Below are 26,537 nucleotides of genomic sequence, written 5' to 3' on the forward strand. Positions count from 1 at the left end.
TGATTACGTGAGGTTTCAGGAGGAGGAGCAGGAGGAGGAGGAGGAATATTAGACACAGATTGATGAAGCAGAAATGTCCCCGTTTTGGATGGTGAGAGAGAACGTAGCTTCCATCCGCGGGTGCAGCCTACGTATTGCTTACGTATCGCTGCTGTCCGCTGGTGGAGAAGAGAAGTCTGGGGAAATCCAGGCTTTGTTCATCTTGATGAGTGTAAGCCTGTCGGCACTGTCGGTTGACAGGTGGGTACGCTTATCCGTGATGATTCCCCCAGCCACACTAAACACACTCTCTGACAAGACGCTAGCCGCAGGACAAGCAAGCACCTCCAGGGCATACAGCGCGAGTTCAGGCCACGTGTCCAGCTTCGACACCCAGTAGTTGTAGGGGGCAGAGGCGTCACGGAGGACGGTCGTGCGATCGGCTACGTACTCCCTCACCATCCTTTTACAGTGCTCCCGCCGACTCAGCCTTGACTGGGGAGCGGTGACACAGTCTTGCTGGGGAGCCATAAAGCTGGCAAAGGCCTTGGAGAATGTTCCCCTGCCTGCGCTGTACATGCTGCCTGATCTCTGCGCCTCCCCTGCTACCTGGCCCTCGGAACTGCGCCTTCTGCCACTAGCGCTGTCGGATGGGAAGTTTACCATCAGTTTGTCCACCAGCGCCCTGTGGTATAGCATCATTCTCGAACCCCTTTCCTCTTCGGGAATGAGAGTGCAAAGGCTCTCCTTATACCGTGGATCGAGCAGTGTGTACACCCAGTAATCCGTAGTGGCCAGAATGCGTGTAACGCGAGGGTCACGAGAAAGGCATCCTAACATGAAGTCAGCCATGTGTGCCAGGGTACCTGTACGCAACACATGGCTGTCCTCACTAGGAAGATCACTTTCAGGATCCTCCTCCTCCTCCTCTTCCTCCTCCTCAGGCCATACACGCTGAAAGGATGACAGCCCAGCAGCATGTGTACCCTCACCAGTGGGCCAAGCTGTCTTTTCCCCCTCCTCCTCATCCTCCTCATGCTCCTCCTCCTCCTCCTCAACGCGCTGAGATATAGACAGGCGGGTGCTCTGACTATCCAGCGCCATACTGTCTTCCCCCGGCTCTGTTTCCGAGCGCAAAGCGTCTGCCTTTATGCTTTGCAGGGAACTTCTCAAGATGCATAGCAGAGGAATGGTGACGCTAATGATTGCAGCATCGCTGCTCACCACCTGGGTAGACTCCTCAAATTTTCCAAGGACCTGGCAGATGGCTGCCAACCAGGGCCACTCTTCTGTAAATAATTGAGGAGGCTGGCTCCCACTGCGCCGCGCAAGTTGGAGTTGGTATTCCACTATAGCTCTACGCTGCTCATAGAGTCTGGCCAACATGTGGAGCGTAGAGTTCCACTGTGTGGGTACGTCGCACAGCAGTCGGTGCACTGGCAGATTAAACCTATGTTGTAGTGTCCGCAGGGTGGCAGCGTGCGTGTGGGATTTGCGTAAATGTGCGCAGAGCTGGCGCACCTTTCCGAGCAGGTATGACAAGTGGGGGTAGCTTTTCAGAAAGCGCTGAACCACCAAATTAAACACATGGGCCAGGCATGGCACGTGCGTGAGGCTGCAGAGCTGCAGAGCCGCCACCAGGTTACGGCCGTTGTCACACACGACCATGCCCGGTTGGAGGCTTAGCGGCGCAAGCCAGTGGTCGGTCTGCTCTGTCAGACCCTGCAGCAGTTCGTGGGCCGTGGGCCTCTTCTCTCCTAAGCTGAGTAGTTTCAGCACGGCCTGCTGACGCTTGCCCACTGCTGTGCTGCCACGCCGCGTGCCACCGACTGCTGGCGACATGCTGCTGCTGCTGACACATCTTGATTGCGAGACAGAGGTTGCGTTGGAGGAGGAGGAGGAGGAAGGTGCTTTAGTGGAGGAAGCATACACCGCCGCAGATACCACCACCGAGCTGTGGCCCGCAATTCTGGGGGTGGGTAGGACGTGAGCGGTCCCAGGCTCTGACTCTGTCCCAGCCTCCACTAAATTCACCCAATGTGCCGTCAGGGAGATATAGTGGCCCTGCCCGCCTGTGCTTGTCCACGTGTCCGTTGTTAAGTGGACCTTGGGAGTAACCGCGTTGGTGAGGGCGCGTACAATGTTGCGGGAGACGTGGTCGTGCAGGGCTGGGACGGCACATCGGGAAAAGTAGTGGCGACTGGGAACCGAGTAGCGCGGGGCAGCCGCCGCCATCAGGCTTTTGAAAGCCTCAGTTTCCACAAGCCTATACGGCAGCATCTCTAGGCTGATAAATTTGGCAATGTGCACGTTTAACGCTTGAGCGTGCGGGTGCATGGCGTCGTACTTGCGCTTGCGCTCAAACTGTGGCACTAGCGACGGCTGGACGGTGCGCTGAGAGACATTGGTGGATGGGGCCGAGGACAGCGGAGGTGAGGGTGTGGGTGCAGGCCAGGAGACGGTAGTGCCTGTGTCCTCAGAAAGGGGGTTAGATCTCAGTGGCAGGTTGGGGCACAGGGGGAGAGGCAGTGGTGCAAACCGGAGGCGGTGAACGGGCATCGTCCCACCTTGTGGGGTGCTTGGCCATCATATGCCTGCGCATGCTGTTGGTGGTGCCTCCCCAGCTGATCTTGGCGCGACAAAGGTTGCACACCACTGTTCGTAGGTCGTCAGGCGTCTCTGTGAAAAACTGCCACACAGTAGAGCACCTTGACCTGTGCAGGGTGGCATGGCGCGAGGGGGCGCTTTGGGAAACAGTTGGTGGATTATTCGGTCTGGCCCTGCCTCTACCCCTGGCCACCGCACTGGCTCGGCCTGCGCCCACACCCTCACTTGGCCCTCCGCGTCCTCGGCCGCGTCCACGTCCTCTAGGCCTACCCCTACCCCTCAGCATGCTGTATTACCAGTGATTTGATTTCCCAGGCAGGAAATAAATTGGCGCAAACCTGCAGGCCAAATATAATTTTTTCGCTTTTTTGCAAAGGGAAGGCCCCACTGCGTATATTCAATGAACAATACGTTTAATAACTGTGGTGTGGCCCTGAAAAAGTGTCACACAACTTTAGTGTAGCAGAGTTATTAACTCTAGCAGAGCAGGTATTTGCCAGTCAGGAAAGACAATGGCGCAAGCCTGCAGTAAACCGTAGCTGGTTGCGTCTGATTTTTGTACGTTGTCCACGCAGCACACACGTACACGGAGACCTTAGGACTGACACAGGCAGGCCAAATATAATTTCTTTTCCTTTTTTGCAAAGGGAAGGACCCACTGCGTATATTCAATGAATAATAACTTTTAGAACTGTAGTGTGGCCCTGAAAAAGTGACACACAACTTTAGTGTAGCAGAGTTATTAACTCTAGCAGAGCAGGTATTTGCCAGTCAGGAAAGACAATGGCGCAAGCCTGCAGTAAACCGTGGCTGGTTGCGTCTGATTTTTGTACGTTGTCCACGCAGCACACACGTACACGGAGACCTTAGGACTGACACAGGCAGGCCAAATATAATTTCTTTTCCTTTTTTGCAAAGGGAAGGACCCACTGCGTATATTCAATGAACAATACGTTTAATAACTGTGGTGTGGCCCTGAAAAAGTGTCACACAACTTTAGTGTAGCAGAGTTATTAACTCTAGCAGAGCAGGTATTTGCCAGTCAGGAAAGACAATGGCGCAAGCCCGCAGTAAACCGTAGCTGGTTGCGTCTGATTTTTGTAAGTTGTCCACGCAGCGCACACGTACACGGAGACCTTAGGACTGACACAGGCAGGCCAAATATAATTTCTTTTCCTTTTTTGCAAAGGGAAGGACCCACTGCGTATATTCAATGAACAATAACTGTGTTGTGGCCCTGCCTACACAATTCTGTCCCTGTAGTATCAATGGAGGGTGCAATGCTCTGCACAGACGATTTTTAGAAAAAAAAAATATGCAACACTGCTAACAGCAGCCAGCACAGTACTGCACACGCTTAAATTTGGCCCTAGAAAGGACCGTTAAGGTTCTTGAAGGCTACACTCACTCCTAACACTCTCCCTGCCTGTGCACCACTTCTGTCCCTAATGCCGGGTGCAATGCTCTGCACTGCCGATTTTGAGGAAAAAAAAACAAAAAACACTGCTAGCAGCAGCCTGCACACAGGTAGATGTGGCCCTAAGAAGGACCTTTAGGGTTCTTGAAGCCTACACTGACTCCTAACGCTCTCCCTACAGCAGCACCAGCACGATAGTACTTTCCCTCAGCTAACTCACAAGGCATGTGTGGCGAGCCGCGGGAGGGGCCGACTTTTATACTCGGGTGACATCTGATCTTCCCAGCCACTCACTGCAGGGGGGTGGTATAGGGCTTGAACGTCACAGGGGGAAGTTGTAATGCCTTCCCTGTCTTTCAATTAGCCAGAAAAGCTCGCTAACGTCTCAGAGAGGAAACTGAAAGTAACCGGAACACCTCGTGGTACTCGTTACGAGTAACGACCATCCCGAACACCCTAATATTCGCACAAATATCAAGCTCGGACGAGTACGTTCGCTCATCTCTAAATATAAAGGTTCATTTACATGTGGAGTAAGAATATGCCACAAACAAATTCTCCACATAATCTCTTGCATGCAGATTTTGATGCAGATTTGGCAAGGAAATGGTGCGGAAATACTGCAAAAACTGCTCAGTGCAAAGGGCATAATCTGAATCATAGAATGGTAGAGTTAGAAGAGACCTTCAGGGTCATCGGGTCTAACGCCCTGCTCAATCTGCACCCAAATCTTCATCAAAATCAACATCAGCATGCAAGAGTTGCAGCTTATGTTACAGATTTCTTTATGGTGTATTTTGAGGTTGTGTGTGAATCCATCCTAACAATACAAGCATAGAGAATATGATTTAAAGACCCCTGTCATCTCCTTTATGTTACTCTGAGGACAGCATATAGTGACAGGCAGGCTGATATCAGCGGTCTGTCACTTATGGGGTAATGTGCAGTGACTTTAGAACTAGGGCCCTTTTATACGGAAGATAATCTTTCAGTTTAGTGCTGGATTATTTGAAACTGAACAATAATTGTGCAATGTAACCATTGTCAGCAACTGGACAAAGAATGATAATTTGTTTGCTTAAACATTGATCTTGCCATGTTAACAGGTAGTGGCTCATCTATAAATGACTGCCTGTTTACTCTGACTGCCAATCACGGTGGATGGGCGGGGCTAGCAGCACCTCATGAATAAACTGGGCTCATCTCTTGTGGGGAGCTGCAGAAACGAACTGTAAGTTCTTAAAGCTACTACACTTGACCCCATATTACGCTTGCCAGTGTGAAGTTAGCCTAAGGGTCGTTTCACACATAGCCTTGTTTTTTAGGATAAGGACAGCGTTTTTTGTTGCAATTTTCCAGCTTTTTTGCATAAAACACAGCAGCTAGATAGCTGTAGGTTAATAGGAAGTAATTGAGAGCACAACTTTCATATTTCCAGAGCATTTTAAGAAATAAAGGTCAGTTCTTTAGTTTCTGTGGGCAGGTGGCCTAATTTCCTGTTTGATGCTTTTGAGAAATGAGGCTTGGGGGATGACACATGGAAATTTCTATTTCAAAAAGAGAAAATAGAGCAGCACCCAAACCTTCACTTCTTATTTTCCATGACTGTAGAATCATATGGCTTAACCACATCCTTGCAAGGTAGGGTTTTCCTTTCTCCCCCTGAGTGCTTCATAGAGATAAACAACTAGGGGGGTTTCATTCTGTACAATTAACTTTAACTGCATAATATGTTCTGCTGCTCTCATACTATTGCTTTACGGGGTCAATTCTGATCTGCTCTCAGATAAATTGTTAGTTAGGGTGGTTTCACATCTGCGGCAGGGATTCCATTTCCTGCATCGGGTAGCAGGAAAGGGAAATCCCTGCTGACGAACGTCTTTTGATGGAACCGAACAATGCTGGACGGACCCCTTCACTATAAGGCTCGGTTCACACACACCGGAATCTCGGCGGAAATTTCGCGGTTTGGCCGCAGCGAAAAACCGTGAGATTTCCACCAGGAGAATCAAAACCCACGGCTAAGTGCCTAGCCGCTTGCTCCTCCGATGCGGCTGGCGCTTCCATAGCGGAGAGCGCGGCCACAGCGAAAAAAGAAATGAACATGCTGCGGCCGGCGAATCCGCGCCGCAGCGCCAGCTTCTGCTGGCTTTGCCGCACGGATGCGCCGCCCCGTGTGAATCCAGCCTAATGGAGTCCACCTGCTTTTGAGTCAGCTGCCTGGGTTTTGGACGGAAGAAAAAGTGCTTTTTATTCCAGTATTTTCAGCCGAATCTCTGACCAGAGCTTCCAACGCAGATGTGACACCGGCCTAACACAAGATCTTTTACTCTTTTTGAATATATATAGCATACTTGTTTTACATGTTGTGTCACTAATGTAATACTATGTATTTTATTGCTTGTCTTATTACTAGTACTTTTTGGCTTGCAATGAAAAAAAAATACAAAAAATGTTTTGAAAGGAAAAAACAACTAAGCTTGCTACATTGTTGGCAAATCTTATTGCTTTATGAAGGGTTTATATATCTGAGTGTGATGCAAGTAATGTACAGTATTGCCTTGACATACGAGTTTAATCCGTTCCGAGACGGAGCTCGTAAGCCAAAAAACTTGTATGTCAAAGCACTTTTCCCCATTGAAATGCCTTAATGCGTTGCAATTAGAGATGAGCGAACACCAAAATGTTCGGGTGTTCGTTATTCGGAACGAACTTCCCGTGATGCTCGAGGGTTCGTTTCGAACAACGAACCCCATTGAAGTCAATGGGCGACCAGAACATTTTTGTATTTCGCCGATGCTCGCTAAGGTTTTCATGTGTGAAAATCTGGGCAATTCAGGAAAGTGATGGGAATGACACAGTGACGGATAGGGCAGGCGAGGGGCTACGTGTTGGGCTGCATCTCAAGTTCACAGGTCCCACTATTAAGCCACAATACCGGCAAGAGTGGGCCCCCCCCCTCCCAACAACTTTTACTTCTGAAAAGCCCTCATTAGCATGGCATACCTTTGCTAAGCACCACACTACCTCCAACAAAGCACAATCACTGCCTGCATGACACTCCACTGACACTTCTCCTGGGTTACATGCTGCCCAACCGCCCCCCCTCCCCCCCCACAGCGCACACCAAAGTGTCCCTGGGCAGCCTTCAGCTGCCCTCATGCCACACCACGCTCATGTCTATTTAGAATTGCGTCTGCCATGACGAGGGACCGCAGGCACACACTGCAGAGGTTGGCACGGCTAGGCAGCGACCCTCTTTAAAAGTGGCGGAGCGATAGCCCACAATGCTGTACAGAAGCAATGAGAAATATAATCCTGTGCCACCGCCATCAGGAGCTGCACACGTGGGCATAGCAATGGGGAACCTATGTGCCACACACTATTCATTCTGTCAAGGTGTCTGCATGCCCCAGTCAGACCGGGCTTTTTAATTCATAGACACAGGCAGGTACAACTCCCTATTGTGAAGTCCCTGTCGACCCACAGCATGGGTGGCTCCCTGGAACCCACCGGCGGTACACAGAAATATCCCATTGCATTGCCCAACACAGCTGAGGTAGTAATGTCGTGCTTAATGCAGGTGGGCTTCGGCCCACACTGCATGCCCCAGTCTGACTGGGGTTCTTTATAAGTGTACAGATGTAGTAAAAACTCCGTGTGCACCTACAGCATGGGTGGGTGCCAGGAAGCCACCGGCGGTACATAGAAATATCCCATTGCATTGCCCAACACAGCTGAGGTAGTAATGTTGTGCTTAACCCTTTCCAATCCAATTTGTATATGGTTTTCCTAGGGGGCTTACTCTTTTTCTGCTGTTATACAACGGCGCTATATGCTGGCTAAAGCCAGTACTGCATGAGCTGACACGTAGGATAGGCTCCGACAGCAGAGAGGCTGGCAATATACAGTAAGAGAACCCCGACGGACGTCTACCAACAACGGAGCTGTACAGCCTTAAACCCTAATGTCTTCACAGGTCACACAGTGGACTGGAAAGGGTTAATGCAGGTGGGTTTCGGCCCACACTGCATGCCCCAGTCAGACTGGGGTTCTTTACAAGTGGACACATGTAGGTTAAACTCCCTGTGGACCCACTGCCTGGGTGGGTGCCAGGAAGCCATCGGCGGTACATAGAAATATCCCATTGCATTGCCCAACACAGCTGAGGTAGTAATGTCGTGCGTAATACAGGTGGGCTTCGGCCCACACTGCATGCCCCAGTCAGACGGGTTCTTTAGAAGTGTACAGATGTATTAAAAACTCAGTGTGCACCTACAGCATGGGTGGCTCCCTGGAACCCACCGGCGGTACACAAAAATATCCCATTGCATTGCCCAACACAGCTGAGGTAACGTCAGCTGTAATGCAGGTGGCCTAAAAATTAATTTGATTACACTGTAGGCGAGGGCCCACAAAAATTGCTGTATCAACAGTACTAATGTACATCCCAAAAATTGGCCATGGCCAGCCAAGAGGGCAGGTGAAACCCATTAATCGCTTTGGTTAATGTGGCTTAAGTGGTAACTAGGCCTGGAGGCAGCCCAGTGTAACGAAAAATTGGTTCAAGTTAAAGTTCCAATGCTTTTAAGCGCATTGAAACTTATAAAAATTGTTCTGAAAAATTATTTGAGTGAGCCTTGTGGCCCTAAGAAAAATTGCCCGTTCAGCGTGATTACGTGAGGTTTCAGGAGGAGGAGCAGGAGGAGGAGGAGGAGGAATATTAGACACAGATTGATGAAGCAGAAATGTCCCCGTTTTGGATGGTGAGAGAGAACGTAGCTTCCATCCGCGGGTGCAGCCTACGTATTGCTTACGTATCGCTGCTGTCCGCTGGTGGAGAACAGAAGTCTGGGGAAATCCAGCCTTTGTTCATCTTGATGAGTGTTAGCCTGTCGGCACTGTCGGTTGACAAGCGGCTACGCTTATCTGTGATGATTCCCCCAGCCGCACTAAACACCCTCTCCGACAACACGCTAGCCGCAGGACAAGCAAGCACCTCCAGGGCATACAGCGCTAGTTCAGGCCACATGTCCAGCTTCGACACCCAGTAGTTGTAGGGGGCAGAGGCGTCACCAAGGATGGTCGTGCGATCCGCTACGTACTCCCTCACCATCCTTTTACAGTGCTCCCGCCGACTCAGCCGTGACTGGGGAGCGGTGACACAGTCTTGGTGGGGAGCCATAAAGCTGGCCAGGCCCTTAAAGACTGTTGCACTGCCTGGGATGTACATGCTGCTCGATCTACGCACATCCCCTGCTACCTTGCCCTCGGTACTGCGCCTTCTGCCACTAGCGCTGTCGGCTGGGAATTTTACCATCAGCTTGTCCGCAAGGGTCCTGTGGTATAGCAACACTCTCGAACCCCTTTCCTCTTCGGGAATCAGAGTGGGCAGGTTCTCCTTATACCGTGGATCGAGCAGTGTGTACACCCAGTAATCCATAGTGGCCAGAATGCGTGCAACGCGAGGGTCACGAGAAAGGCATCCTAACATGAAGTCAGCCATGTGTGCCAGGGTACCTGTACGCAACACATGGCTGTCTTCACTAGGAAGATCACTTTCAGGATCCTCCTCCTCCTCCTCCTCAGGCCATACACGCTGAAAGGATGACAGGCAATCAGCCGGTGTACCGTCAGCAGCGGCCCAAGCTGTCTCTTCCCCCTCCTCCTCATCCTCCTCATGCTCCTCCTCCTCCTCCTGTACGCGCTGAGAAATAGACAGGAGGGTGCCCTGACTATCCAGCGGCATACTGTCTTTCCCCGCCCCCGTTTCCGAGCGCAAAGCAGCTGCCTTTATGGTTTGCAGGGAATTTCTCAAGATGCATAGCAGAGGAATGGTGACGCTAATGATTGTAGCATCGCCGCTCACCACCTGGGTAGACTCCTCAAAATTACCAAGGACATGGCAGATGTCTGCCAACCAGGCCCACTCTTCTGAAAGGAATTGAGGAGGCTGACTCCCACTGCGCCGCCCATGTTGGAGTTGGTATTCGACTATAGCTCTACGTTGTTCATAGAGCCTGGCCAACATGTGGAGCGTAGAGTTCCACCGTGTGGGCACGTCGCACAGCAGTCGGTGCACTGGCAGCTTAAAGTGATGTTGCAGGGTGCGCAGGGTGGCAGCGTCCGTGTGGGACTTGCGGAAATGTGCGCAGAGCCGGCGCGCCTTTACGAGCAGGTCTGACAAGCGTGGGTAGCTTTTCAGAAACCGCTGAACCACCAAATTAAAGACGTGGGCCAGGCATGGCACGTGCGTGAGGCTGCCAAGCTGCAGAGCCGCCACCAGGTTACGCCCGTTGTCACACACGACCATGCCCGGTTGGAGGCTCAGCGGCGCAAGCCAGCGGTCGGTCTGCTCTGTCAGACCCTGCAGCAGTTCGTGGGCCGTGTGCCTCTTATCACCTAAGCTGAGTAGTTTCAGCACGGCCTGCTGACGCTTGCTGCCACACCGCGCGACACCGACTGCTGGCGACATGCTGCTGCTAACACATCTTGATTGCGAGACAGAGGAGGAGGGTGCTTTAGTGGAGGAAGCATACACCTCCGCAGATACCAGCACCGAGCTGGGGCCCGCAATTCTGGGGGTGGGTAGGACGTGAGCGGTCCCAGGCTCTGACTCTGTCCCAGCCTCCACTAAATTCACCCAATGTGCCGTCAGGGAGATGTAGTGGCCCTGCCCGCCTGTGCTTGTCCACGTGTCCGTAGTTAAGTGGACCGTGGCAGTAACCGCGTTGGTGAGGGCGCGCACAATGTTGCGGGAGACGTGGTCGTGCAGGGCTGGGACGGCACATCGGGAAAAGTAGTGGCGACTGGGAACTGAGTAGCGCGGGGCCGCCGCCTCCATGATACTTTTGAAGGACTCAGTTTCCACAACCCTATACGGCAGCATCTCAAGGCTGATGAATTTTGCTATGCGGACGGTTAACGTTTGAGCGTGCGGGTGCGTGGCGGCGTACTTGCGCTTGCGCTCGAACATTTGCGCAAGCGACGGCTGAACGGTGCGCTGAACTACACTGCTGGATGGGGCCGAGGACAGCGGAGATGAGGGTGTGGGTGCAGGCCATGAGGCGGTAGTGCCTGTGTCCTGAGAGGGGGGTTGCATCTCAGTGGCAGGTTGGGGCACAGGGGGAGAGGCAGGGGTGCAAACCGGAGGCGGTGAACGGCCTTCGTCCCACCTTGTGGGGTGCTTGGCCATCATATGTCTGCGCATGGTGGTGGTGGTGAGGCTGTTGGTGTTGGCTCCCCGGCTGAGCTTTGCGCAACAAAGGTTGCACACCACTGTTCGTCGGTCGTCAGGCGTCTCTGTGAAAAACTGCCAGACCTTAGAGCACCTCGGCCTCTGCAGGGTGGCATGGCGCGAGGGGGCGATTTGGGAAACACTTGGTGGATTATTCGGTCTGGCCCTGCCTCTACCCCTGGCCCTGGCCACCGCACTGCCTCTTGCAACCTGCCCTGCTGATGCCCTTGACTCCCCCTCTGAAGACCTGTCCTCCTGAGTAAGCGTTGCACACCAGGTGGGGTCAGTCACCTCATCGTCCTGCTGCTCTTCCTCCGAATCCTCTGTGCGCTGCTCCCTTGGACTTACTGCCCTTACTACTACCTCACTGCAAGACAACTGTGTCTGATCGTCATCGTCCTCCTCACCCACAGAAAGTTGTTGAGACAGTTGGCGGAAGTCCCCAGCCTCTTCCCTCGGACCCCGGGAACTTTCGAATGGTTGGGCATCAGTGACGATAAACTCCTCTGGTGGGAGAGGAACCGCTGCTGCCCAATCTAAGCAGGGGCCCGAGAACAGTTCCTGGGAGTGTTCCCGCTCCTGAGCAGGTGTCATTGTAGTGGAGTGAGGAGGCTGGGAGGAAGGAGGAGCAGCAGACAGAGGATTCGGATTTGCAGCAGTGGACGGCGCAGAACTGCGTGTTGACGATAGGTTGCTCGAAGCACTTTCTGCCATCCAGGACAGGACCTGCTCACACTGCTCATTTTCTAATAACCGTCTCCCGCGTGGACCCATTAATTGGGCGATGAATGTGGGGACGCCAGAAACGTGCCTCTCTCCTAATCGCGCAGCAGTCGGCTGCGACACACCGGGATCAGGAGCTCGGCCTGTGCCCACACCCTGACTTGGCCCTCCGCGTCCTCGGCCGCGTCCACATCCTCTAGGCCTACCCCTACCCCTCAGCATGCTGTATTACCAGTGATTTGATTTCACAGGCAGGAAATAAATTGGCGCAAGACTGCAGGCCAAATATAATTTTTTCCCTTTTTGGAAAACGAAAGGCCCCACTGCCTCTAGTGAATGAATAATCTAAGTTTAATAACTGTGCTGTGTCCCTGCTAATGTGTCACAGAACGTGAGGGTAGCAGAGTTATTATAACTCTGGCAGAGCAGGTATTTTTTTTCCCAATTAAGGAAAGCAAATGGCGAAGCCAGCAGTAAAGCGTAGCTGGGTGCGTATGATTTAGCAATGTTTTTCACGCAGCTCACACGTGTCCACCGCCCGTAAGGACGGACAGAGGCTGGACAAATAGATTTGTTTTCACTTGTTTTTCCACCAAAAGGCAGCACTGCGTATATTCAATGAACATGAGAAGTTTAATAACTGTGCTGTGTCCCTGCTAATGTGTCACAGAACGTGAGGGTAGCAGAGTTATTATAACTCTGGCAGAGCAGGTATTTTTTTTCCCAATTAAGGAAAGCAAATGGCGAAGCCAGCAGTAAAGCGTAGCTGGGTGCGTATGATTTAGCAATGTTTTTCACGCAGCTCACACGTGTCCACCGCCCGTAAGGACGGACAGAGGCTGGACAAATAGATTTGTTTTCACTTGTTTTTCCACCAAAAGGCAGCACTGCGTATATTCTATGAATAATAACTGTGTTGTGGCCCTGCCTATACAATTCTTTCCCTGCAGTATCAATGGAGGGTGGAATGCTCTGCAGAGGCGATTTTGAGAAGCCCAAAAAAAATGCAGCACAGCTAACAGCAGCCTGGACAGTACTGCACACGGATAAATATGGCCCTAGAAAGGACCGTTGAGGTTCTTGAAGGCTACACTCACTCCTAACACTCTCCCTGCCTATGCAGCACTTCTGTCCCTAATGCCAGGTGCAACGCTCTGCAGAGCCGATTTTGAGGAAAAAAAAATGCCACTGCTAACAGCAGCCAACACACAGCTATCAGTGGCCCTAATAAGGACCTTTGGGGGGTCTTGAAGCCTACACTAACTACCAATTCTTTCCCTACAGCAGCTCCGGTATAAACAGCACTGTCCCTCATCTAACTCACCAGGCATCTGAGGCGAGCCGCGGGAGGGGCCGACTTTTATATTAGGCGAACACCTGATCTCGCCAGCCACTCACAGCAGGGGGGTGGTATAGGGCTTAAACGTTGCAGGGGGAAGTTGTAATGCCTTCCCTGTCTTTCAATTGGCCAGAAAAGCGCGCTAACGTCTCAGGGAAGGAAGTGAAAGTAACCAGAACACCGCATGGTGTTCGTTACGAATAACGAACATCCCGAACACCCTAATATTCGCACGAATATCAAGCTCGGACGAACGCGTTCGCTCATCTCTAGTTGCAATGCATTTCAATGGGGAAACTAACTTCAAGTAAAAAAAAAAAAAATACTCACCTACCGCTGGCGTTCCCCTATGATCTGCAGCGCTCCTCTCCAGCAAGCTAAGCTCTGATTGGTTAACAAAGCATCGCGTCAGCCAATGAAAGCCGGTGCTGGGTTAACCAATCACAGCCATTCAATGACATCATTGAATGTCTGTGATTGGTTAACCCAGTGCCATCTTTCATTGGCTGACACGGTGCTGAGTTAGCCAATCAGAGCTTAGCTTGCTGGAGACTGGGCTTTCAAGCCCCGCATCTAGAAACCAATGCTCTGTCGGCATGGAGGAAGGAGCCACAGCCTGCAGCAGTGTCGCAGACCATCACGAGGACAAAACGCCGGCAACAGGTGAGTATAGATCCCCCCTGAACCTCAGCTTGCGAGTTTTTTGACTTACAAGCAGGCTCATACCCTGACTTTTTGCTCGTAAATCACAGCAAAAATCTGGAGAGAGCCTACTCGCAAGTCAAAAAACTCGTAAGCTAAGGCACTCGCATCCCGAGGTACCACTTTATATGCAAATACTCTGTGGGATCATAGGGAATTAGTGGGATGAGAAACATGGCAGTGCTTTATCCAAGGATACAATCAGCATTACCTTCTCTCCTCTGCTTCTTTCTCCGCTTGCTTGCGTGCCCGTTCTGAGATAATTTCATCACAAATAACGTTATATGGTTTGTCTGATGAGTGTTCACCCATCACCCACACCCAAACTTCCTGATCTTTACCGAATTTCCAATGTACAATCTTCTGAGAAGCTGAGAATCAAAGAGAAACAAATAATGTGACCAATAACACAACTCATGCAATTATTGGTAAAGTTGAGAAATACAACTTGTATCACTGCACATAATTTATTCAAGGTTAGGGCTTAAACACACGGGCACATGCGCTTATATCTCACCACTACAGAGCGTATTAGTACATGAACCAGGTAAATTCTTTTTTTCTTCTAACTGTTCAAGTTTGGTGCTATTGCAGGAGAGTTTGAAAAAGAAAAAGTGGGAAGTTGCCTGAAATAGTAGCTAGAGTGAGTTGTTAGAGTATAAACAACAGTTTTTGTGTATAATTTTACTCTAAACTTTTAGGCTGGGTTCACACAGGGCAGATTTGCTGCGGTTTTGCAGCGGATTGCTGTTGCATATCCGCACTGTGGCAAAACCGCTGCGTTTGCAGTGCAATGCAGCACAAATGAGATTTGCCAAAAAGCTGTTCTCACAGGACAGATTTTTTCCGCACAGCCGCAGTGCGGAAATGCAACTGCGGCGCGGTTTTAAGGCTGGGTTCACACAGGGCAGATTTGCCGCGGTTTTTCCGTTGCGGTTTTGCCGCAGAAGAACTGCTTCTGCGGCAAAACCACTTCAAAGGTTAATTTGGGCTTGCGGATTTTGACTGGCATTGGTTGCTCCAGTTAAGTCTACTATCCACTAGTACCCCCAGGTCTTTTTCCATATCACTTTTCCCTAGCAGTACCCCATTTAGTGAATATTGGTGATGTCCATTTTTGCTGCCCATGTGTATAACCTTACATTTATCAATATTGAACTTTATTTGCCATTTTTCTGCCCAAGCGCCCAGCGTATCTAGGTCTGTTTGTAGCCGTACATTGTCCTCCCTTGCTTGATTATATTGTATCATTTTGTGTCATCTGCAAATATTGATATTTTACTATGTAGCCCCTTTATCAGGTCGTTGATAAATATATTGAACAGAATGGGGCCTAATACTGAACCCTGTGGCACCCCACTAGCAACGGTGGCCCAATCAGAGTATGAACCATTTATTACCACCCTCTGCTTTCTATCTCTGAGACAGTTCTTTACCCAGATACACACGTTTTCACTCAGTCGGAGCTGCCTCATTTTGTATATCAGCCTATTATGTGGCACGGTGTCAAAAGCTTTAGAAAAATCCATATATATGAGATCAATAGACTCTCCCAGGTCCAGCCTAGAGCTTACTTCATCGTAGAGGCTGATCAGATTGGTCTGACATGATCGACCCTTCATGAACCCATGCTGGTGAGGAGTTATTCCGTTGTTCTCCTTGAGGTAGTCTAGGATGGCGTCTCTCAGAATCACTTCGAATATTTTTCCAGTTACTGAAGTGAGACTTACCGGCCTGTAGTTACCAGGCTCACTTTTGGACCCCTTTATGTAAATTGGAACCACGTTGCCAATGCGCCAATCCAATGGTACAACCCCGGTCTTGATAGTATCCACAAATATCAGATATAGCGGCCTAGCTATCACATCACTTAGTTCCATCAATAAGTGCAGATTTTGTAGCATTTTTAACTGCAGAATTTATTGCAATTTTTTCTAACATCTCTGGTATGTTTGAAATTCATAACAATTCTGCAAGACATCCTTTATTCTGTTCTGTTCCTTCAATTTTAATCCTGCATTTGAGTTGGGCCTCTGCATTTAGTTAACCATAAACCCTGAAGACCCATTTACACGCAAAGATAATCTTTCAAATGATTGAAAGATTGAAAGTTTTAGCGATCATTTTGCTTATAGTGTTAATGGCCTTCGGGAGCTGTTTGCAGAGCCGATCATGTGGGTTTGGCTCTGCGTACAGCTTATTGTTCTTGCCGAGGCTGATGGCAGGATACAATGTAGTCCCCCAGCTCCCATGGAGAACACAGCATGTGGTCTGTTGAGAGATACTTTATCTCTCTGCGGCTGACCGATAGATTTTAAGCATTTACATGTAACGATTATCACTCATTTGCAATCGTTTGAATGAATTTTGAGGGGTAATCATTGTGTGTAAAGACATACAAGGTCACATATTGTCCATGTTTACTCTCTTCTTTGTCATTTCTAATAGTAGACTTTTTTAGCTTTCATTACACATTACTCATTTACAGCGGTACACATTTTAAGGGTGCGTTCACACGAGCGCATAAACGGCGCGTTTTTGCGCCCAATCATATAAACGTGACCATCTGAGGCATTGGTTTCCAATGTATTCGTTCGCACGGGCGATTTTACGGCGCGTAAAAACGGCAACCCGAAAAAAAAACGGAACATATGCGACCGAAGTACGCGCCAACGCATATTCGATGGCTGAAAAGATAGTTTGCAAAGTAGGAACAAACGATAATACGCTTTCTAGCTCTGGTCATGATCGCCGAAAAACGTTCTTTCCGGCGATTAAACGCTGCGCACGTGCGAATGTAAATACGCCTACGCTCGTGTGACCGCGCCCTAAGTCTTCCCTCAATTTTTGATCAATCAATTGGAAAAGCATTGCATGATTGACACTGGTGTGTGTTTTGCTTTTGCACAAACTCAGCATGAACTGTAGACTATTCCATCGGTAATGTCCTGAGATATGTAGTCAGTTTTTTACAAGTTCAATATTGTTGGAGTACTAGAATCGGTATTAAGGCTATCGGGATCTGAGTTCTTTTATGTGTTCAAATTAATTAAGGATTATCTTCGGAGGAAGAACAAGAGACATCAACTGTGTGAAGTCACCACTGTGCTGTTTCTAACAAGTCTAGCCCATTGAGCTTTATTTATCATGAAAAATAGAACAAAAGAAAGTATAGTGTCCAATCACAAGTAGACAGCACCCTAAGTTACAACTTTTTGGTGTAAAAAGTAATAAATCCTACAAAAGTCTAACACTTAAGAACAAAATATTATTTTCACGTCGTCGGCTCAGTAACATGTTCGCTCTTTTGCCACAGGAGTTCTGATGCTGCAATAGTACCCTTGGTGTTATATGTCTGATATCCCGCAGGGTTCACATATCATTGCAGAAGGTTCCTTGGGTGTAATATGTTGGAAATTGCTATAGTGTTAGATATTTCCCCTGTCTAACCAATCCGCATTTGTCCTTGTATATTTATTGTGGCTTCACCTGCGGGGCCTCTTATACTTTTGGTCTAGTCTCTGTGAAGAGATAAGTCTGAAGGTGGTCCAGGTCTTATCTGTGGATATCTGTCTGTAGTTTGCTGTGTCTGTAGCTGGTGTGATCCTGTCTGGTGTTTCCTGCCTGTTTCCCTGTTTCAAATCTTGTTTACCCTTGGTTCCTGTGTGGGCCTGTTCTTATCAGGACAATACCCTGCTTTTAGGCAGGGTTCACCAACTTCAGAATTGTTAGGTCAGATTTCCCCCTTTCCCTTAGGCCACTCTCACACGTGGCTACGGCAAAGTGTCACAATTTTTCTTTTGTTTTCGGAAACAGAAAAATATCAATATTTGCAGATGACACAAAATTATACAATATAATTAATGCAATGGAGGACAATGTGCGGCTACAAACGGACCTGGATAAACTGGGGGCTTGGGCAGAAAAATGGCAAATGAAGTTCAATACTGAAAAATGTAAGACTATGCACATGGGCAGGAGAAACGGATGTCACCAATATACACTAAATGGAGTACCGCTAGGAAAAGTGATATGGAAAAAGACCTGGGGGTATTAGTGGATAGTAGACTAAACTAGAGTAACCAATGCCAGTCAACTGTTGCAAAGGCAAATAAAGTCTTGGGGTGCATTAAAAGAGGTATAGGGGCGAAGGACGAGAACATTATCCTTCCATTATATAAGGCACTAGTCAGGCCTCACATGGAATACTGCGTACAGTTCTGGTCACCGGTGCTGAGGAAAGATGTTACAGTATTGGAGGGGGTTCAAAGAAGGGCAACTAAACTAATACATGGAATGAAGGGACTGGAATACCCAGAGAGGCTATCAAAATGGGGATTATTTACTCTAGAAAAAAGAAGGTTAAGAGGCGACCAAATAACTATGTATAAATACATGAGGGGACAATACAAGGATCTCTCCCATGATCTGTTTACACCCAGGACCGCGATGGTAACAAGAGGACATCCGTTACGATTAGAGGAAAGCAGGTTTCATCACCAACATAGAAGGGGATTCTTTACTGTAAGAGCAGTTAGACTCTGGAACACTCTGCGGGAGGAAGTGGTGATGGCAAAATCAATAGAGGAGTTTAAAAGGGGACTTGATGTCTTTCTGGAGAGGAAGGACATTATAGGTTATAAATCTTAGGTTAATTGTTAATCCGGGTATACAAGCAGGTAGGAAATATTAGGGGTTGATCCAGGGAACAGTCTGATTGCCATTAGGGAGTCGGGAAGGAATTTTTTCCCCAAAAGGGCTATCTGGCTTCTGCCCTTGGGGTTTTTTGCCTTCCTCTGGATCAACACAGGAGGATAGACAGGCTGGACTAGATGGACATTGTTTTCATTCAGCCTAACGAACTATGTCACTATGTTACTGTGTTCTTGCCTCCAACAGCAGCTTTAGCACACCCCATCATTGTTGAGGTGCGTTAAATGCAACAAATAGAACAGACAGCGCTTGAAAATCATCGCGGTGGAAAGCGCTGTGTTCAAGCACATGTCTGCGAGGCTCCGTTGAAATCAATACCGTGATTACCGGTAATCGCAGAAAACACGTCTGTGTTAGAGTGGCCTTTCTTTGTTTCTTGTTTGGTTTGTTTGGTGATTTCTGTATCCACTCTTTTCATCCCTCTAGCTATAAATATATTACGCTCGTGTAAGTCGCGGTTCACATGTCCGGTACGTAAGAATTATCTTTTACTGATAAAAATACATAAATGCGCATACAATGACTAACTATGGTCTTATGGAATGTTCAAACTCCTCGGCTAGCAAGAATAGCCAAGTCAGGTCTGTGCTACTTTAAGGGTTTCAGGCTCAAAGTTGTATTAACGCATGAATGACAAGTGTAACAGATGATCTTAATACATTCACAATATAAAATGGCATTTATAAATATGAAATACCTGGATATACTCAGTCACATCCTATAGTAAACTTTTAATAGGAGGATTAAGTAATGCGCCACATATTATAAAACAAGTTACAAACATACCTGATGTAATATCTCAACTGCAAGATAGCTGAAACATTGTACATTCTTGTTAATGCTCCACTGCTACTAATGGTAGAATCACATCAATTAAGCACAGTTAATTAGCTATAATTAAAGTAGTAAACACTTAGTAAGTGTCTTGAATGGCTATACAGAGATGTAGAGGAATGGACACAGAGTACACTAATCGTGGTATGTGAAACTATTAATGTCCTCACGCGTTACTAGATGATTGTTACGGTTGTGTAATTAATTTGTAACCTGATGTCATAAACGTGTACATTAAAAGAGTTGTCCCATAAACAACATTTAATATCTATTCTCCATTCACTGCATATGGCAATGATGGAGATAGCTGAGTGCTGTACTCAGCTATCTCCATCAGTCTCATAGACGGTAAAACTTTAGTGTACATATGTGACCACTCTCCATTCACACAGAAGACTCGGAACAGCTGATCTCATGATTGGTGGGAGTGCCAGTGGTTCGGACCACCAGAGATCACACATTTATCATCTGTCCAGTGGATAGGTGATAAATGCTGTTTATGGACCAAATCCTTTAATAGATACATAGTTCCACTTTTTTATTGTCTTCAAATCCATTATCTAATCTATATATTTATAGTAATCAGGTATATTTCACACTGAAACAGCACAGTTATAGCCATAAAAAATACCTTAACTTGGATGGACTGCATTCTATGAAGAGCGCAATGTGTGGTTATGGACCATCTCTATTTTCAACAAGGAAGTCTGTTAATTCCAATTACCAGCCTAAACTAATCTAGCACCCAAAAGCCATGTTTTTACACTTCAGATATATATGCTAATTAGTTTTAGATTGTCTGATGGCCGTTCACATGCTAAATTATTTCCGACCTTCCTCCTATCCACATCATTGTCAACCGTATCCCTTTGCTGAGGATTGACATCTCCAAGTCTGCATAGGTGGAGATGCGGTGTTCCCTAGACTGTGCCTGCACCGCACTTCTGGATTCAGTGCATGTAAAGTGACCTCATGGAGACTGATTAAAAGAAAAAGGCATATCATGGCGCATGTGCGGAATCCAGAGGTGCTGCGCAGTCTCTGTAATGCGTGACATCTGCAGCTCAGACAGACGTAGACATCAATTCTTTGCCAAGGGGCGTGGTTGGCACCAATGCAGACTGCGCACAAAGTGTGAACACATGGGGGTTTGGGGCATTGAACTCACTGTGGAAAAGAATTATGATAAAGTTATTTTATCTGTTTATCCAACATTGTTTGTTAGGATTACTTTAGACTGGTAATGGGAAGTGACAGACATTGATTAATAAATATTGATGTTAGGTCTGAGCATAGATATCACTTGTCCAATCCAGAGTAAATACCTAAAATGTGCATGTATTGTGAAATTGGGCTGATAGAATAAGGGTGGTTTCACACGGGCGAGAAAATCACGTGATTTTCATTTGAAGCGATAGTCAGTAAAAAAGCAGATTATGAAACCAATGATTTACAATGGTTTCCTCCCCTCCTGCAATGTTTTAACTGATGCGATGTTGAGAGAACAAACAAACCGCAGGATTTAGGTTTTTGTTACATTTCTAGAGAACTGTCTTTTTTAGGAAATAATCTTTAATTCTTGTGCTGTCCACTATTGGTCACTCTTACTTCTATGTTCTGTACACTGCCTGTAGTCAAGTGAAGACCATCTCCAAGAACAGAAATAACAAGAACAATAAAAGGAAGTGGAGGAGGGTGAAGACTCATGTTGCCCATGGAGGTCTATGGGGAGGTAGGGTGAGCTGGAGGAGGGGGACTCACAAAACAGATATGGCAGCAGTATCTAACTGGTAAGTGGTTTGCACCTAGCGAAATCACGTCAACACTACTCAGTACTTCTCTGGTGTCCTCCATGCTGATTTTATTCCTGTGTGTGCTACAGAGAGATATGGAGCAGAACCCGATACTTTCTCAATGTGCAGTGTATAGAAGATATCATAGCAGCTAGTCTCCTCCCACCAACTCAGAGACAACTAAAAATTAGAGATGCAGCCTGCAGAGGGGGATATTGCTGAAAAATGTCAAAAACAGATATAGTGCTGTACATGGTGTTAGTGTATCTTGACGCCTCCTAAAGTTGGGCATTGCGGTCACACCCCCTACATTGTGATTGGCTGCACGGCATTAATGCTGATCTCGTTCAGTCAGGTCCTGCTTCTTGTGCCGCTGTGAGTGTAGGCGCTGAACTTCAGTGCTGCTGGGAGGACTCTGGTGCCTACCCTTACAGCGGGGCAAGGAGCAGGAGGATGTCATCAGCAGAGCGCTTAATCTTACAGCGGGGCCACGCGTTTGAGGTCTCAACAGCGCGCACATCAGTGCGCCTAATGTTACACTGGGGTCAGGAGCAGGAGGTCTCAGCAGCGCAAACAGCAGCTGCAGCCATAAGCAGGAGGAAGGGCCAGCAGGGAGACCAGGAAGAGTGACAGCGGCCCCAAGGCAGCGGAGGGCATCTGGTTCAGGATACCTTGAGCACCGCTGGCACGCCCACTACAGTCAGAGTGGGGCCAGAAGCAGGACCTGTGAGGTCAAACAAAAGCAGAATGGCGTGCAGCCAATCAGACAAAGGGGGCATGACCGCACTGCCCAACCCCCTGTATCTCGACACCACCTCTACTTCAGGTGGCGTCAAGATACACTAATACCGCTATACATAATGTATGGCAGCTTATTCGGAAAAGTCACCCGAAAGTGCAGACACACTTTTAGATTGGTGTGGGTACAACTCTCTTCACACCCACCAATCAGCTGTTTGAAACATTCAGGTGAACAATGTATGCTGTTCATTGCATACCAGGCATAGTACCATAATTTTTCTTGTGGTGGCTAGGCCTGGTAGTGGAGCTCAATCCTATTCGCCTAAATGGGACTGAGTTGCAGAAATCATAAAAGCGTAATGTGCTAATGAGCATGATGTCACGGGCTGAGAGGGAAGCAACCGCACTTGCCTGAGCACCTCAGCCCTTTCAACTGATTTTGCAAGGGTCCAATAGCCAGGCACCCACTGACCTAAGATTATGGACTTATCCAAAGATTATGTTATCAAACTTTACAGCTCTGATGTTAGAGGACATCTGATAGGGTTTTCTAACTGTATTTGTTTGAACACTCTGCTGTCGGAGCCTATCCGACACATTGCCTCCTGCAGTACTGGCTTTAGCCAGCAGATAGCGCCGTTGTATAACGACAAAAAAAAAAAATTTGGATTGTAAAGGGTTAAGTCCTGGAAACTCTTTCATTTTTCATATGTATGTAAATGAAACAGAAGTAAAGCCGTTCTGTTGTATGTGTGATCTTTGTTAGTACAAAACGTGAGAACTGTAAAATTTACAAGGAAGCTGAAGCATCTTCAAATGATTGTGCACCAAGCCGTGTCTATTACATAATGAGAAGAGTAAAACAATTCACGTGACATGTGTAATACTAGGTGCATGCATGACAAAGGAATGTCTGTATTCATTGTATGTACCTGCTGTTTCTGCACGCATCGGCAAGACATAAAAAAAAACAAGTTGGATAACTTTTGTTTCCTAAGTCATGTTTCACGTTTGATGCGCACACCTTGATATACAAAATGACGAGGCTTATATATAATGTCCAGATGCTGATGATAAGTGTTATATACAATACCAAGCAATTTACATAAAATACTACATATTATCTTGTCACTTGGGTCTGCTAGTATATCCTATGAACTCTTGTAACATTCCCATTGACCCATAACTTAATATTGGAGATTGTCAACACTGTAATATACACTTTCTTATTCCTAGACTGTAGATATCATAGATGCATTCCTCTTGGCTGCTATGGCTCTATGAAAGCAGGGCCCATCTTAAGTTATCCTGTCCTTCTTTCCCATGAGCGGTGTTCATTTTTTGTCTTGTTCTGTCCACAAGAAATGCCGCATTAACCAAAAAGGAGCTTAGAAGGGTGAACATACTTCCGGCCTCATACTACTTGGTGGCATAAAGCAACACTAGTAAGGGTGGTTTCATGGCAGTAGAATCTAACTGGTAAGTAATTTCCACCTAGCAAAAGCACATCAAGACTACTCAATACTTCTCTGGTGTCCTCATTCTGATCTTATTCCTCTGTGTCTGCTACAGAGAGATAGGCAGCAGAATCTGATGCTTTCTCTGTGCAGTGTATTGAAGACATCATAGCAACTCAGAGAGAACTAAAAATTAGAGATGTAACCTGCAGAAGGGGAAATTGCTGAAAAATGTGCATTGGAAGTTCCGGTTTCCTGCTCCATTCGGGAAGCAGGAAAAGGGAATCTCTTGGCTGAAGCAGCACCGTACCGAACCCTTTGATTATAATGGGGTCCGTTTGGTTTCTGCTCAGCTGCCTGGCTTTTAGCATGCAGCACTTTTAATTCCAGTGCTGGATCTGTGATGGAACCTCTGACCGGAGGCTTCAACGCAGATGTGAAACCACCCTAAGAGGCTCCAACTTGATTTTGATATGGGAACATACTGTAATGTATGTGATGAATTATTGGGTGTATATATAGAAGACGAGTCAATGTGTGGGCCACCTGTTTATCTGTTAGAAGTGTTAACTATCGTAGATACACATTCTTCTGCAAGAGAATGAAGCATAACAGGAATCAGATTTCTCAAACAATTAGTCACAAAGACTTTGTCCAGTGAGTCATGGCTAAGAATTAACTTTTGTATTTGTAAGTAGAGACAAGGACACCACCATTTTATCAGTATATGGTACAATGATATGTAAAGCACTACCATCTACAACTCTGTGATCTCTGCCAACTTCTATAAAACTTTATTAAACTTGGTCGTATTTTATCATCACAATTAACATGGAGATCAAAGTTATTTGTTTCTAGTTTTTGGCACACTGTAAATTGTAGTGCATTCATAGTAACTTTGAAGAACATTAGTTGACTTCTAAAGGTTTGTCACATTAAGTTCAGATTGATATATGAAGACCTTTGGAATACATCAGTGAAAATACATCAGTGAGGAGGAAAGATCTAAAGAATAATTTAATGGGGTCTGCAGAAACTGTAGGGCAAGTGTCAGAAAAGCTAAAGCTAATAATGAATTGAGGCTTGCAACAGAGGCCAAAAGCAATGAAAAAGGATTTTGGAGGTATGTCAAAAGCAAAAGAAAAGTCAAAGATGCTAATGGATGCTTACAAGATGAAAATGGTGAATTGGTTAAGAATGATGTTGAGAAGGCTGAACTTTTAAATTCCTATTTTGTATCTTTTTTTTTTCTCAGAAAGTAGGTGGAACATCAACTGATCTTCCGTGTGCTATTGGGGGAATAAAAGAATGCAGGCTATCTGTAAGCAGAGAGATGGTAAGGGAACACTTAGCTAACTTAAATTCATTTAAGTCCCAACGTCCAGATAAATTACATCCTAGGATACTAAAGGAAGCAGCGGAGGTAATTGCTGAACCACTCGCCATAATCTTTGAAAATTCCTGGAGAACAGGAGAAGTCCCAGGAGATTGGAAAAGGGCAAATGTTGTCCCTATCTTCAAAAACGGAAAGAAGGTGGATCCAGGAAACTACAGGCCAGTGAGCCTGACTTCTATACTGGGAAAGATCTTTGAACAATTTATTAAACAGCATGTGTTCAAGTACTTGGATGAAAAGGGAGTAATTAACCAGAGCCAGCATGGGTTTGTAACAAACAAGTCATGTCCGACTAATCTAATTTCCTTCTATGATAGTATCACTGAATGGGTTGATCAGGGAAATGCGGTGGATATAGTTTTTCTTGACCTTAGTAAAGCATTTGACAAAGTATCTTATTCTATACTTATTGAAAAAATGACCAAATATGGGATTGTCAAGGCAACTGTTAGGTGGATTCACAACTGGCTGAGTGATCGTACTCAAAGAGTGGTCATAAATGGCTGCACATCCAAGTGGAAGAATGTATCAAGTGGGGTACCACAAGGTTCTGTCCTAGGCCCAGTGTTGTTCAACATTTTAATAAATGATCTGGAGGAGGGAATTGATGGGAAACTGATCAAATTTGTTGATAACACAAAGCTAGGAGGGATTGATAACAGTAGGGAAGAGAGAGAGAGAGAGAGAATGAAAAAAGATATAGAAAAGCTTGCACAGTGGGCAGCGACTAACAGAATGGTATTTAACAAGGAGAAATGCAAAGTCCTACATCTGGGCAAGAAAAATAAAAAAAATAAAAAATACAGAATGGAAGGAATTGAGCTAAGCAGCAGCACATGTGAAAAAGACTTAGGCATACTAATAGATCATTGACTGAACATGAGTCAACAATGTGATGCAGCAGCAAAAAAGGCAAACACAATTCTGGGATGTATTAAGAGAAGCATATTGTCTAGATCACGTTTGGTCATTATCCCCCTCTACTCTTCCTTAGTCAGACCTCATCTGGAATACTGTGTCCAGGTCTGGGCACCCCACTTTAAAAAAGACATAGACAAACTGAAGCAAGTTCAGAGAAGAGTTACCAAGATGGTAAGTGGTCTGCAAATCATGTCCTATGAAGAACGGTTAAAGGATCTGGGAATGTTTAGCTTGCAAAAAAGAAGGCCGAGAGGAGACTTAATAGCGGTCTACAAATATCTGAAGCATTGTCACTGGCAATGGGATGAAACTGAAAAGGAGGAGACACAAATTAGATATTAGAAAAAACTTTATGACAGTGATCAATGAGTGGAACAGGTTACCATGGGAAATAGTGAGTTCTCCTTCAATGGAAGTGTTCAATTGAAAGGCTGGACAAATATCTGTCTGGGATGATTTAGTAAATCCTGCACTGAGCAGGGGGTTGGACCCGATGACGCTGGAGGTCCCTTCCAACTCTACCATTCTATGATTCTATGAAAATAAAGGTATGGTACATGTGACTAAAGAACAGACAAAGAAATAATTCAAATTTCAGACTGAAATATACGAATATTTGTAAACTGCAAATTTCCTGATTTTGTGCTTCCACATGTTTAATGTGTTAACATATTTGAT

General features: G+C 46.8%; 1 protein-coding gene across 2 annotated transcripts in view; it reads right to left on the reverse strand.

The window, feature by feature from the left end:
- Positions 1 to 26,537, reverse strand: part of SH2D4A (SH2 domain containing 4A) — a 116,503-nt gene that overhangs the window by 69,319 nt on the left and 20,647 nt on the right. For both annotated transcript variants that reach the window (XM_066574142.1, XM_066574141.1), the window contains exon 3: positions 14,216 to 14,375. In XM_066574142.1, the coding sequence (XP_066430239.1) occupies positions 14,216 to 14,375 (160 nt within the window). The remainder of the gene's footprint in view (positions 1 to 14,215; positions 14,376 to 26,537) is intronic.

This window comes from Eleutherodactylus coqui, chromosome 7 (genome assembly GCF_035609145.1).
Source record: "Eleutherodactylus coqui strain aEleCoq1 chromosome 7, aEleCoq1.hap1, whole genome shotgun sequence".
Taxonomy (NCBI): Eukaryota; Metazoa; Chordata; class Amphibia; order Anura; family Eleutherodactylidae; genus Eleutherodactylus; species Eleutherodactylus coqui.